Here is a 13,572-nt window from a genome sequence, read left to right on the forward strand (position 1 = left end):
GGTTGGCTTTGCTCCCTCTTTGCTGGTTCTAAGTTTTTTTCCCTGTTAACTTTTTTCTCTAAAATTGTCCTAAAGTTCTTCCTACTTCCTGGTTTATGACTGTCACGCGACAGTCGACAATATTACAGCTTACTGAAACTTGCGAATGCTTTTTCACCCTTGAGCCAGCAAACAGTGGGTCTTTAGTTACCAGAAAGAAATGTAATTTTTGATTATGGAGACCAACACGGCCTTAGACTACTCATGAATGTCGTATATTCTGTTTCCATTTTATGCCATTTTATTCATAATGCTCAATATTTCTGTAGTTACCCTGTGAGAAGGGGGATGATGGCAACATGTACTAAAAGTGAAGAATTGTTTACTTAATTTCCTTAGAGTTGTTTCTTTCCTTTAAGGACCTTTACAGTATTTATTCCTGCAACAAATATTTATTGTTAATATTTAGTGTTCTGTGCTAGCTACAGAAGAGCTCATATAATAGGTAAGTGTGCACTTTGCCATTTCCTTTTTTTTCACTTAATACAGTTATTAACTTCAAGCAATGTTTCAGCCACTTATTCATTTTATCAGGGGTGAGTTCAGTTAAATCTAGATAGTATATCTATAAACCCACCTTACTTGTCAGATGCTGCAATATGCTGAAAGGGAAAAAAAATGCATGAGGGCCCCAAGATCAGACTGTCTTTTTTGGAACTCCTGCTCTTTCTGCAGGGTGCTGTCGACTGAAAAAAATACACAACGTGAGAGTTGTTAGTTAAGTTTTATTTGGAGGACTTCCCTGGTGGCTCAATGGTTTAGAATCTGCCTGCCAATGCAGGGGACATAGGTTCAATCCCTGGTCCAGGAAGATCCCACATGCTGCAGAGCAGCTAAGCCCGTGTGCCACGACTACTGAGCCTGAGCTCTAGAGTCTGCGAGCCACAACTACTGAGCCGATGCGCTGCAACTGCTGAAGCCCATGTGCTCTAGGGCCCACGTGCTGCAACTACTGAGCCCACGTGCTGCAACTACTGAAGCCTGCATGCCTAGAGCTTGTGCTCCACAACAGGAGAAGCCACCGCAATGAGAACCCCGTGCACCACAACAAAGAGTAACCCCCGCTCACCACAACTGGAGAAAGCCCACGTGCAGCAACGAAGACCCAATGCAGCCAAACAAACAAATAATAACTAAATAAAGAATTTTAAAAGACATAATATTAAAAAAAGTTTTATTTGGGGCAAAATGAGGACTATAGCCTGGGAAGCAGCATTTCAGATCGCTCTGAGAAACTGCTCTGAAGAGGTAGGGGGGAATATCTGTATATATGTGATTTTGGTGAAGGGGGATACATGCAGTCAAGCACACATTTTTTCAGAAGGTTGCTGATAGTCACAAGGAGCAGATGTCACCATGAATGATTTTAGTGCTTTTCTAGATATGAGGAGATGTAAGAATTGGGCTCTTAAAATCTTCTGATAATATCTAACTATCTGAAGGCCTGTTCTGCTGGTTTTTCCCAGAGCACAGAGTGCCTCATTCCTGATCTACACCCTGAACTCCTTTCAGGATGTGTTGAAGGTCAGCAGTCACAGCAGCTTGTGATTTAATCCTTGTAGAGGTAGCTGGCAAGTGCCAATTTTTAGTTGGCAATGCCTCTTCAGCTCCACAGGACACATGACCCTCTGAGTAAAGGGACTAGTCAACCATGTTATATATCTTATTTAGTAAGCTTAATTTCTTTTTCATTCATTTTAAAAAATCAAATAGAAATAGAAACTCTAATTTTTTTTCTGCGTCCCAATCTTGCTTGCACCATGTACTGTAAGACTACTTCAGATTCCACTGTTCTTTCTTTGCATTCTTAGCAACCTTTGCATTCTTAGCATTTCTTTGCATTTAGAACCACTGTTCTAAATTTCTTTGCATTCTGTTCCTTCTCTTTGGGATTAAGTTTTAAACTATTGGATTATTATTATTTTTTCTGTAACAGCTTTATTAATATATAATTCACATACCATACAGTTTACTTGTTTAGATTTTACAATTAAATGTTTTTTGGTATATTCACAGGATTATGCAACCATCACCATAATCAAAGTTAGAACATTTTCATCACCGCCCCCACATCAAAGAACCCAGCATCCCTTAAGCTATCACCTCCCCAATCCCCCGAAAGCCCTAAGCAACTGCTAATGTACTTTTGGTCTCTGTAGATTTGCTTATTCTGGACATTTAAAATAAATGGAATCATATAATGTATTTTTTTGTGACTGTCTTCTTTCACTTAATATAATGTTTTCAAGGTTCATCCATGTTGTAACATGTTATCAGTATTCATTCCTTTTTATGGTTGAATAATATTCCACTGTATTGATATACTACATTTTGTTTATCCATTCATCAATTGATAGGCATTTGGGTCATTTCCACCTTTTGGCTCTATGACTAATGGTGCTGTATAAACACATTCTTAATATGAAAGATTTGGATTATTTAAAAATGTATTCAGTAAAGCCTGAGAATTGCACAGTTCTTTTTCTCATAATCTGATTCTTATCCTGTGCTGCCAATTCTCACTTCCCCTCTAAGAAGTTTGGTTCGTTTTGTATCCTTGTAATATCATTGTATTCTTTTTTTTTTTTTTTTTTTTTCTCTTTTGCGGTACGCGGGCCTCTCACTGTTGCGGCCTCTCCCGTTGCGGAGCACAGGCTCCGGATGCGCAGGCTCAGCGGCCATGGCTCAGGGGCCCAGCCGCTCCACAGCATGTGGGATCTTCCCGGACCTGGGCACAAACCCGTGTCCCCTACATCGGCAGGCGGACTCTCAACCACTGCGCCACCCGGGAAGCCCTGCATATTTCTTATGACAAAATATTTCTGGAAATCACTTGAGAAAATTTCTAGAAACTATATTCTTTTTTAATAGTTTCATATTACTTCATTTTGTAAATAGTCCGTACCCTATTCAAACATTCTCCTATGTAAGAATGTTTAGGTTGTTTCTAGTGTTTTGCAATTGCAAACAATTCTGCAATGAATAATCTCATGAATATGTATTTTCATATTGCTGGAGAATACCTTCAGGGTAAATTCTTAGACATAGGATTGTTGGGTAAAAATTAGTGCCAATGGGGGCTTCCCAAGTGGTGCAGTGGTTCAGAATCCGCCTGCCAATGCAGGGGACATGGGTTCGAGCCCTGGTCTGGGAAGATCCCACATGCTGCGGAGCAACTAAGCCCTTGCACCACAACTACTGAGCCTGCGAGCCACAACTACTGAGCCTATGCACCACGACTACTGAAGCCTGTGAGCCTAGAGCCCGTGCTCCGCAATGAGAGAAGCCACTGCAATGAGAAGCCCACACACAGCAACAAAGAGTAGCCCTCGCTCACCACAACTAGAGAAAGCCCGTGCACAGCAGTGAAGACCCAACACAGCCAAAAATAAATAAATAAAATAAATTTATAAAAAAAAATCAGTGCCAATGTATTTTTGTTAGATATTGTCCAATTCCCCTCCAAATGTGTTGTACCAATTTGCATTCCCAACCCAATGTAGAAAAGTGCCTGTTTCCACAGAACCTCACCAACAGAATGTGTTGTTACTTTTTAATTTTCACAATTCTTATAGTATCTTGGTGTAGTTTTAATTTGCATTTCTCTAATTTCATGTGTTTAAGGTCCATTTATGAACTACTCTTAGTATGGATTTTCTGTTCATATCTTTTGCACATTTTTCTATCCAGTTTTTGGTCATTTTTCACTCAGTTTTTGAGTTTTTTAAGTTGAAGTACTGTTGATTTACAATATTATATTAGTTTCAGGTGTACAACATAGTGATTCAATATTTTTATAGATTATATTCCATTTAAAGTTACTACAAAATAATGGCTATATTTCCCTGTGCTGTACAATATATCCTTGTTGTTTATCTATTTTATACTTAGTAGTCTGTTTCTCTTAATCCCATAGCTCTATCTTGCCCTCCCCTTTCCCCACTGGTAACCAATCATTTGTTCTCTATATCTGTGAGTCTGTTTCTGTTTTGTTATATATATTTGTTTGTTTTACTTTTTAGATTCCACATGTAGGTGAAAGTATTTGTCTTTCTCTGACTTATTTCACTAAGCATAATATTCTCTAGGTCTATCCACATTGTTGCAAATGGGAGATTTCCGTTCTTTTTCTGGCTGAGTAGTCTGTTGTGTGTGTATGTATGTTTGTGTGTATGTATATATATATATATATCACATCATCTTTATCCATCATATTCATCAGTTGATGGACCCTTAGGTTGCTCCCATATCTTGGCTATTGTAAATAATGCTGCTATGAAAGTAGGTTATCTTTTCATTTTATTGATGGTTTCTTTTGCTGTGCCAAAGCATTGAAGTTTAATTAGGTTCTGTTGGGTTTTTTTTTTTTTTTGCTTTTATTTCTTTTGCCTTAGGAAACAGATTCAAAACAATATTGCTACAATTTATGTCAAAGAATGTTCTGCCTGTGTTCTGTTCTAGGAGTGTTACAGTTTCAGAGTTTTTTTTTTAATATAAAGAATATGTCTGTAACATGTAAATATTTTCTCTTAGTTTGCTAGTTTTCTTTTGACTTTGATTATAAAATTTTCTGCCATGTGTTTTAAAAAATCTTTATATAGTCAAATTTGTCAAGTTAAAAAAATTGCCTCAGAAGTTTGAGTCATAGTTAGAAAACCTCTCCCCTATGTTGAGTTATACTGAAATTCATTTGTTTTCTTCTAGTGCCTGATCCATTTGGAGTTTATTCTTGTGTAAGAGATGGTCCTAATTTTATCTTTCCCAAAAGTTTAAGCACTTTTACTACCACTGTTTATTAAAAAGTTCATCTTTGCGTTGTGATTTGAGATGCCACTTTCCTCATATACTAAGTTTCTGTATGTACTTGTATCTATTTCTGAACCTTTTATTCTACTGAAGTCTGCTTATCTATATATGTGCTGGTACCTCACTGTTGTCATTACAGAGGCTTTATAGTATGTTTTAATGTTTGGTAGGGTTACTCCGTCCTCACAGTTGTTCTTTTTTAATGTTTTCCCCACTATTCCTGCATATTTGTTTTCCACATGATTTTTTGTATCAACTTGTCTACCTCTATAAGAAAACCTTGTTGGTATTTTTTGGGAGGGGATTTAATTTAATTAATTTAATTTATAAATTAACTTGGGAATAACTATCCTTATGATGGGTGATCTTATCCAAGAACAAAGGATGTCTTTCCATTTCTTTGAGTCTATTCTATGTCTTTCAAGAGTGTTTAAAGCTTTACTTAAATAAATTTTGCACATTTCTTGTTAAATTTATTCCTAAACGTTTAGTCTTTTCTTGTTGCTATGAACAAGGTTTGCTCTACCATTATAGCCCTAATTGGTCATTGATTTTGCACATGAAGGGTATTCATGTTTGAGTATTCATTTTATATCTTGCTATATTTGTGAATTCTTTATTATTTAAGTTGGTTTTATTTATTTATTTTAAAGAACGTGAAAATCAATTTCCAGCAGTATCATGGATGAGCTTTTATTTTTATTAAAAGAATTTTATTTATGTATTTATGTTATTTTTGGCTGCGTTGGGTCTTTGTTGCTGCGCACGGCTTTCTCTAGTTGTAGTGAGTGGGGGCTATCCTATGTTGCGGTGCGTGGGCTTCTCATTGTGGTGGCTTCTCTTGTTGCAGAGCATGGGCTCTAGGCACACGGGCTTCAGTAGTTGTGGCACGTGGGCTCAGTAGTTGTAGCTCACAGGCTCTAGAGCGCAGGCTCAGTAGTTGTGGCACACCAGCTTAGTTGCTCCGTGGCATGTGGGATCTTCCTGGACTAGGGATTGAACCCATGTCCCCTGCATTGCCAGGCGGATTCTTAACCACTGTGCCACCAGGGAAGTCCCTAAGTTGGTTTTATAATTGATTCTCTGGAACTCTCTAGGCATCCTACTATATTATCTCCAAGTAGAGATAGTTTTACTTCTTTTTTGATTCTTGATTTCTCTTGTCTAATTGTATTGGCTGATACCTCCAGTATTGTGTGGATTAGATGTGGAGATAGTAGAACTTTTTGTCTTGTTTTTGATCTTAGCGGAAATGTCTCTAGAATTTCCTCATTAATTAGCTTTGGATTTAAGACTGAGATATATGTAATCATGTTAAGATAAACACCTTTGGGAAAAAATTTTACTGGGAGCTTTTTAACACCTATGGAAGTAGTCCTATAATTTTTTTCTCCTTAGATTTATTATGATATATTATTTTAACAGATTATCTTAGTATTTTCAACTTTTCATTCCTGGAGTTAATGCCACTTAATATGAATTATTTTCTTAATATGGTGCTGCCTTATGTTTACTAATATTTTATTAAGTACTTTTGCATTAATATTCAAGAGTGACATTAGTCTAGTTGTATTTTCTTGGACTATCTTTATCTGGTTTAGGTATCAATGTTACGCTTGCTTCATAGCAAGAATTAGACCACTTTTCTTTATTTTTCAATGCTCTGGAACAACTCATGGAGTATATGGGCTATCTGATGTTCGTGCTTGGGTAGAACTCTCTTGTAAAACATCTGAGCTTAATCCATATGTGTGAGGTGGTTCTTTGATGACTTTATTTCTTCTATGGAAATGGATCTGTTTTTATAAATTGTATTTCCTTAGGAAATTATCCATTTCTTTAGGATTTCTGTTGTGGCCATACCACAGAAACAGGATGGATTCCCACCCAAAAATTTGGTTTGGATGTTGAGACTGATAATACCACATGAACAAGAGGGTATGAAAAATTTATTACTCACATAATGAGGCTTTCTGAGGAGGGCAGAGCAGGCCACCCAAGCTGGCCAAAAATGGCTTGAGAGAGCAAGGAAAGGAGACTAGCTTGAGGTTTTTGTAGTGGTTAGGAGATGGAACTGATGTGCTATGGTTTGGTTGATGACAAAAGAGAGAGCACCTGGGCTTTTTTATCCACTTGCTTGATATGAGGCAGAAGGGGAAAGAGGGAGAGTTGAAGCTCAAAAGCTGTAAGTAAACATCAAAAAATGGAGTCAGTTTCTTTATTACAGTTTAAATTTATTTGGATAGAGGTCTACAAAGTAGTCTCTTATGACTTTTAAAATTTCTTTTGTTTAATGTTATCTCATCCTTGTTATTTCTTATTTTGTTTATTTATGCTTTATCAACCCCCATTTTCTTAATTCATTAGCTAGTGGCTTGTCTATTTTGTTAATTTTTCCCCTAAAAACCCAGGGTTTAATTTGTTAACCAGGTCTACTGTTTTTCTACTCCCCATATCATTACTTTCTACTTTTGTCTTTTTGAGTCTTTCCTTACACTTTCTTTTATTGATGTGACTGATATATTTGATTTCAACTTAGTCATTTATTTTTAAATTATGTGTTATAATATAGTTTCTGTGTTTATTTACTGGTTTATCTATCTGGTTTTGAAATGTCTTTGGTAGTTAGGAAGATTGATATTTTTGTTCTGTTGGTTACTTTTGTATTTATATATCTTTTTAATGCCCTGAAAAAGCAGGGGACTTTTCTTACTTAACCTTTTACTATCTGCTTTGGCAGTTTATTTTTTTCATTGAAAAACATGAACCTTTTAAATAATTCTGTCTAGAATCTGATGGACAAATAATCTAAGTTGTTTCAACCCTCTCAATAAAATGGAAGATACAAGGCAGAGAGCATGAAGATTTATCAATAGCATCATAAAAATCACCCTAGTGTTCTAATAGCGCTTCCAGTCCTGATGTAAACTAAACATTTAATTACGTACCATCTTTCATTGCTTCTAGTGGATTCTTATTCATATGCTGCAGAGTAGAAACAGTACTGAACCAAGGAATCAGGAGCTTATAATAACTGTCATTTACTGAACAAGTACTTCATGCCAGCCCTAGGCTAGACACTGTTCCTACAATACCTTATTTAATCTTCCAAATAACTCAATTCATATTTCCACCCCATATAAAGGTGAATGAGGTTAAGGAATTTCATCACATGGTCGAGAAGGGGTTTGAGCCCAGGTCTACCTGACTACACAGATCACAGTCTCCCTGGGGTACTTTTTTTCTAGGAGTTTAATAATACTTTTTCATATGCGTTTGTGTAATAACTTAAAAAAAATTGTTGCTTTGTCATGCTTAATGGTATCCTTTAAGTTTTTGATTGCCTATGTAGCAATCAATGAGTTTATTTTCATCTTTTCTTCTTTTACACCTCTCATTTTTAAATGGATGTACTTTTTCTTTCTAGTGGTGGTTTTAGATTAATCTTAGTTTGCTCTTTTCACTCAGTTTCTTTTTCCAGTGGCTCACAGTGTTTTGCCTCTTTCTTTCTTTCATTTAAAGTTTATGCATTCTCTTCTACTTATAATAAAGGTACAGTTGTCTAGTTATAATAAAGAAATAAAAATATCACTTGTTTGTTCTTGTTCTAAATTGTTTTGCAGGATATATGGGGGAAATCAGATTTAGGCAGCTATCATTATGCTCATCTACTTGGGAGTCCAGTAAATCTATCTTGAATGATGTGCTAGAGATATCCATTATTATCTCCCTCTCCACATCTTCTGTTGTCATCCACAACCTCTGCTGAAGGAGTGGACCCAGGTGATCATATCTGTAACTAAAGCAAGTGACCTTGTTTATATCAAATAGCTTTTCCTTTTTGGCCAAAAGTAATTGGACCAGGATGGATACAGGACCTATATGCTGCCAACCAGATTATCTGTTTGAGAATTTGAATTAGGGACACAGAGACTTAATCAGAAAGTATAGGACATTGAAGCTGTTGAATCTTCTAGACTTGAGGACACAGTGTCATGAAAACTGAAGGGATGGAAGAGCAAAAACTCAGAGGCTCACAAAGGCAACTGGAATGTGAAGAGCATTGAGCAGAGGGAAATGGTGATGGTGTTTTTGGAGGGATGAAAGAATGAGACAGGAAGGAGAGAGCCAAACACACAATTTAAATAGAGTTTTTGGGGGCAGAGCATGACCGCTGCACTGGTGTGTCGAGGGGGAGAGGCAGCCACTGAGGGAAAAAAAAAAAAAGGTTCATCTGACCTAGAGCATGGACATGCCTACAATCCAATTTTGAGCATGCAGAAATGGACAACAGTCTGAAATAGTGAAGCAATGAGAAGGAAGATATCTGGATCCTTGAATGACCATCTGGAGTGGAGCTACCCTGCCAACTAAGACTCTTCATGTTTGTATGACAAATACAAGATATTAGCATCTGGCTGGATGTAGAATGCTGATGAAGAAAATTCCACTATAACATCAGCTCTGGCTTCCTGGAGAGCTCAAGGTAACGGAGTAGAAGGATGTTAGCTCACCCCTTCTTACAAGAACACCAAAATCACAACTAACTGCTGAACAACCATTGACAAAAAAAATAGTGGAACCTACCAAAAAAGATACCCTACATCCAAAGACAAAGAAGAAGCCATAACGAGATGATAGAAGGGGCACAATTGCAATAAAATCTAATCCCATACCTGCTGGATGGGTGACCCACAAACTGGGAAATAATTATACCACAGAAATTCTCCCACAGGAGTGAAAGTTCTGAGCCCCACATCAGGCTTCTCAGTGTGGGGTTCCGGCAATGGGAGAAGAAGCCCCCAGAGAATCTGGCTTTGAAGGCCAGAAGGGTTTGGTCACAGGAATTCCACAGGACTGAGGGAAACAGAAACTTCACTCTTGGAGAGCACACACAAGGTCTCTTGCGCACCAGGACCCAGGGGAACAAAGCATAAGAGACTGGGCCAGACCTACCTGCTAGTGTTGGAGGGTCTCCTGCAGAGTCAGGGGTGCGGCTGCAGCTCACGTTGGGGACAAGGACACTGGCAACAGCAATTCTGGGGAGTACTCACTGGCGTGAGCCCTCCTGGAAGCCACCATTAGCCCCACCCAAAAGTCTGTAGACTGCAGTGCAGGGACATCTCAGGCATGACAAACAGGACGGGAACACAGCCCCACCCATCAGTAATTAAAGTTTCTGATGGCTGTCATAGTCCTAGGAGGTCATCCTGAATAACTTCCAAGAATATTCAATGTATCTTTCTATAATAAATTTCCTTTTTTCTTAGATTTTTTTGGTGTGATTTTATGTTTCTTGTAACTAATCTTTAAGATTAATCATTTAATTAATGAATGTCTTGAATATAGTAGGTCTAATAAATATTTACTGTCTTGGTGTTATTACTCAGATACAATATATTGTGGGACTACAAACAGTAGGGGGTATTCATAGAAGTGACTTGAGATGATTTAACAGTGTAAAATTATTAAATATATTATAAGCATTTTTGACCTGGAAGGGACCTATGAGGAATATCTTGTTCAAATGCTCTAATTTTACAGAAGAGGGTCCAAGGGAAAATGATTTTCCAAACTTTGGCATCGAATTAGAACCCCCATTGGAATTAGAACTGTAGTCTCCTGATATCCAGTCTAGTTTTCATTTGACTGTACTGGGTTGAATAGCATCCCTCCTAATTTATGTCCACCTGGAACCTCAGAATGTAATATTATTTGAACTAGCATCTTTACATATGTAATCAAGTTAAGATGAAGTCATACTGAATTAAGGTGGGCCCTAATCCAATAAGCCTGATGTCCTTACGAGAAGGAAAAACAGAGTCACAGATAGAGACACACAGAGAATTCCACGTGATGACATAGGCAGAGATTGGAGTGATAGAGCAGCAAGCCAAGGAATGCCAAGGATTGATGATCACCACCAGAAACTAAAAAGAGGCAAGGAAGGATTTTCCCCTTCAGGTTTCAGAGGTGCATGGTCCTGCCAACACTCTGATTTTGCCTCTACAACTCAGAGACAATAAATTTCTGTTGTTTTAAGTTACCCAGTTTGTGATACTTTATTATGGCAGCTCTAGGAAACTGATACATTACTCCATGCTATTATTTTTTAGTAGAAAGAGATTCTTCTCTGAATATCATTGAGAAATTATCCAGAAAGTTAATTCTGATGAAGCAAAGAATTTTTTTTCTGTTGTGTTCATCAGTATTAAATTTTTTACTCTTCTGTGTGCTTAGCTATACTCTTATGTCACTTAGCGGGTTACAGTATTGTTTCATCCTGGGATTTTCAAGGAAGTATGTCAGTAAAAGAGTTTGCTTTTATTATTTTTAAAGATAATTAATGGTGGTAGGTATATGAAATGTGTGTGTGTGTGTGTGTGTGTGTGTGTGTGTATGTGTGTGTGTATCTTATGGGTTTTTCTATTATCTGGATATTCTGAAATATTCTACTCTTGTTTTCAGATTGCTGAAGCTAAAAGGGATGTTTAATTCTAAGTTTGGATCCGTTCCCAAGTTTTATGTTCGAGCACCAGGAAGAGTCAATATCATAGGTATTTCAAAAGTTCCTTCTCTTAATTTTTTCTTCCTTTGGTAAGATCCAAATTTTTGTCAATACATCGGGAGAACTGAAAAAACAATGTTTCACATACATCTACTATAGCAAGATAAGTTTTGCATAAGGAACACTATATTTTCATCTTTCCCAATCCATGTTATTAATGTTAATTTTGTCCATTCATTTTTAAAATTTAGAAATTTGTTGAGACCCAGTTATTTACATTATTTTCATGAGAGATGGACAGATTTTTCTGTGCTGCAGGTTAAGTTTTTAGACTGCAGTGAGTAATTTTGATGGTTTTACATTTACTCATTGGATTAGAAGAATACAGGAAAACCGAATAATTCCTTGCTTTTAAAAGTGTGGTGACCTGAAGAATGAATACGTTTTATCAAGAGAAAATGGGATGGGGAACTGAGAAAAATCCAAATCAAAGGAGGATTAAAAAGAAAACTTTCTGTACTGGAAAGTGTAAACATATAAAAAAGTAGTTGGAATAATATAATGAACTCCCATGTACCCAAAATGTAGCATCAATTATTATCAACTCAGGCAGTCTTATTTTGAAGTAAATAATGGAGGATTTAAAAAATATGAGATGTTTGAGCATGGTTAAATGAGGTGGGGAGGGAGAATTGAGTAAAATCAGTGGAGAGAGACAGGTCAGAGATATCTGAAAAGGGAGGAACTTGATGGAGCAGGATTCCCAAGAAGGCAAGAAGGGCTGGTGTCTATGGCATAGGAAGAGGGCCACTTTGACTACTTTTTAACAGAAGGCAGGGAAGAAAAGGATGCAAGTTGATGCAGGTAAATGTATAATTTTGGTATAGAAGGTTGAGGGAGTTCTTTTGGGGGAGTGTTGGAGGTGTTGGAAGTTTAAGGAGATGGCAGAAAGTTTGAAATAGCTTTGTCAAGGATGGGAGAAGGAGAGGACTGGGAAAAAAAAGTTTGCTGGTAACATTGAGATCTGGTTAGAGTAGGAGACCATAGAATTGTAGCAGTACCAATCTGCAAAGTTGTTCCTTTTTCCCGCTCAGCTAGTCTAAGTTGCCTGTGTTTGATCTAGGTTTGGGGTTTTGTTTTGGATGGAGGTTACAAGAGAATGACATCAAGAATTCACCGATATTGTCAGAAGGGTAGGTGAAGTAATGAACCCTGGAATCTATGCTAGGTAGAAAAAGAAAGAAAGGTAGGAGGGAACCTATAGGGTAGAAAGGGCAAAGAACTGACTCCGAGGAACAGGTGATAGGATAAACGGAGTAAGAGAAATGGCAGGATGGGAAGTTTTAGTAAAGAATTTGATATTTGAAACACAAATTTCACAGGTAGAAAAGTTCCAGGTGATAAGAAGGTCTGTGGTCATTACTGGATTTGTCAAGTCCACGGAAGTAGATAGCTGAAGCAGAGAGGAGGTCAAGTTTGCCAGAGGTGAAGGGATTAGGAAGCTGGGGTCTTGGGCTGGGTTGTTTACTTGGATGTTATCCAGGCATTGCAGGACTGGGATGGAGAGGGTGGCATGAGATGCAAATGTCTTCAGTGAGGAGCAGATGTCTGAGAGTCAGAAATGAAAGTGATGAAGACGAGAAAATGTGGTATGAGCCTCCGAGGAAGAGGACAGGAAGAAATCCTGGAAACAACAGAGTGGGAGGAGGTCATCAAGAACTCCTTGCTATTGTGAGAGGACTGCAAAGAAGCAATATCCTCAGAGGAGAGAGAGCCAAGTTTCACTTAGTTTTGGGAGTAAGCGTTCCAACCTAAGGTATTTCCTGAATAAGTAATTCTTATTCTAGTAAATGTATTGACTATTTTCTGATTTTAAAAAAGGGGGGATTATGTTCCAAGGTAGTTAATTAGTTAGTGCTTGGGATGAAATGAATTTCAGTCTTTATTAAAAGCATTATTATATTTTCTGTTAAAATATCCAAAATGTAATCATGGTTGTTATCCTTACTTGCCAGTAGTTCATGCTCCCTCCCTGCCCCTCACCCAGGATGTTTCCATCAGTTTTCACAGAGGGAGGAATCTTCATTCTCAGAAGGCTGTCACTCACACTGTAGCCTTCCCAACAGAATCTGGTGGCTCCCTAGAGTTCTGCTTACTTACTTACTTATTTTAATTAAAAAAAATTTTAACATCTTTATTGTAGTATAATTACTTTACAA

The 13,572-nt window shown here is 37.4% G+C and overlaps 1 protein-coding gene across 6 annotated transcripts in view; it reads left to right on the forward strand.

Annotated features, from left to right (window-relative positions):
• The window catches only part of GALK2 (galactokinase 2), a 136,476-nt gene that overhangs the window by 11,623 nt on the left and 111,281 nt on the right, over positions 1-13,572 (forward strand). For all 6 annotated transcript variants that reach the window (XM_060149609.1, XM_060149634.1, XM_060149591.1 and 3 more), the window contains one exon: positions 11,314-11,402. In XM_060149609.1, coding sequence (XP_060005592.1) covers positions 11,314-11,402 — 89 coding nt within the window. The remainder of the gene's footprint in view (positions 1-11,313; positions 11,403-13,572) is intronic.

Source organism: Lagenorhynchus albirostris, chromosome 1, assembly GCF_949774975.1.
Source record: "Lagenorhynchus albirostris chromosome 1, mLagAlb1.1, whole genome shotgun sequence".
NCBI classification, from domain to species: Eukaryota; Metazoa; Chordata; class Mammalia; order Artiodactyla; family Delphinidae; genus Lagenorhynchus; species Lagenorhynchus albirostris.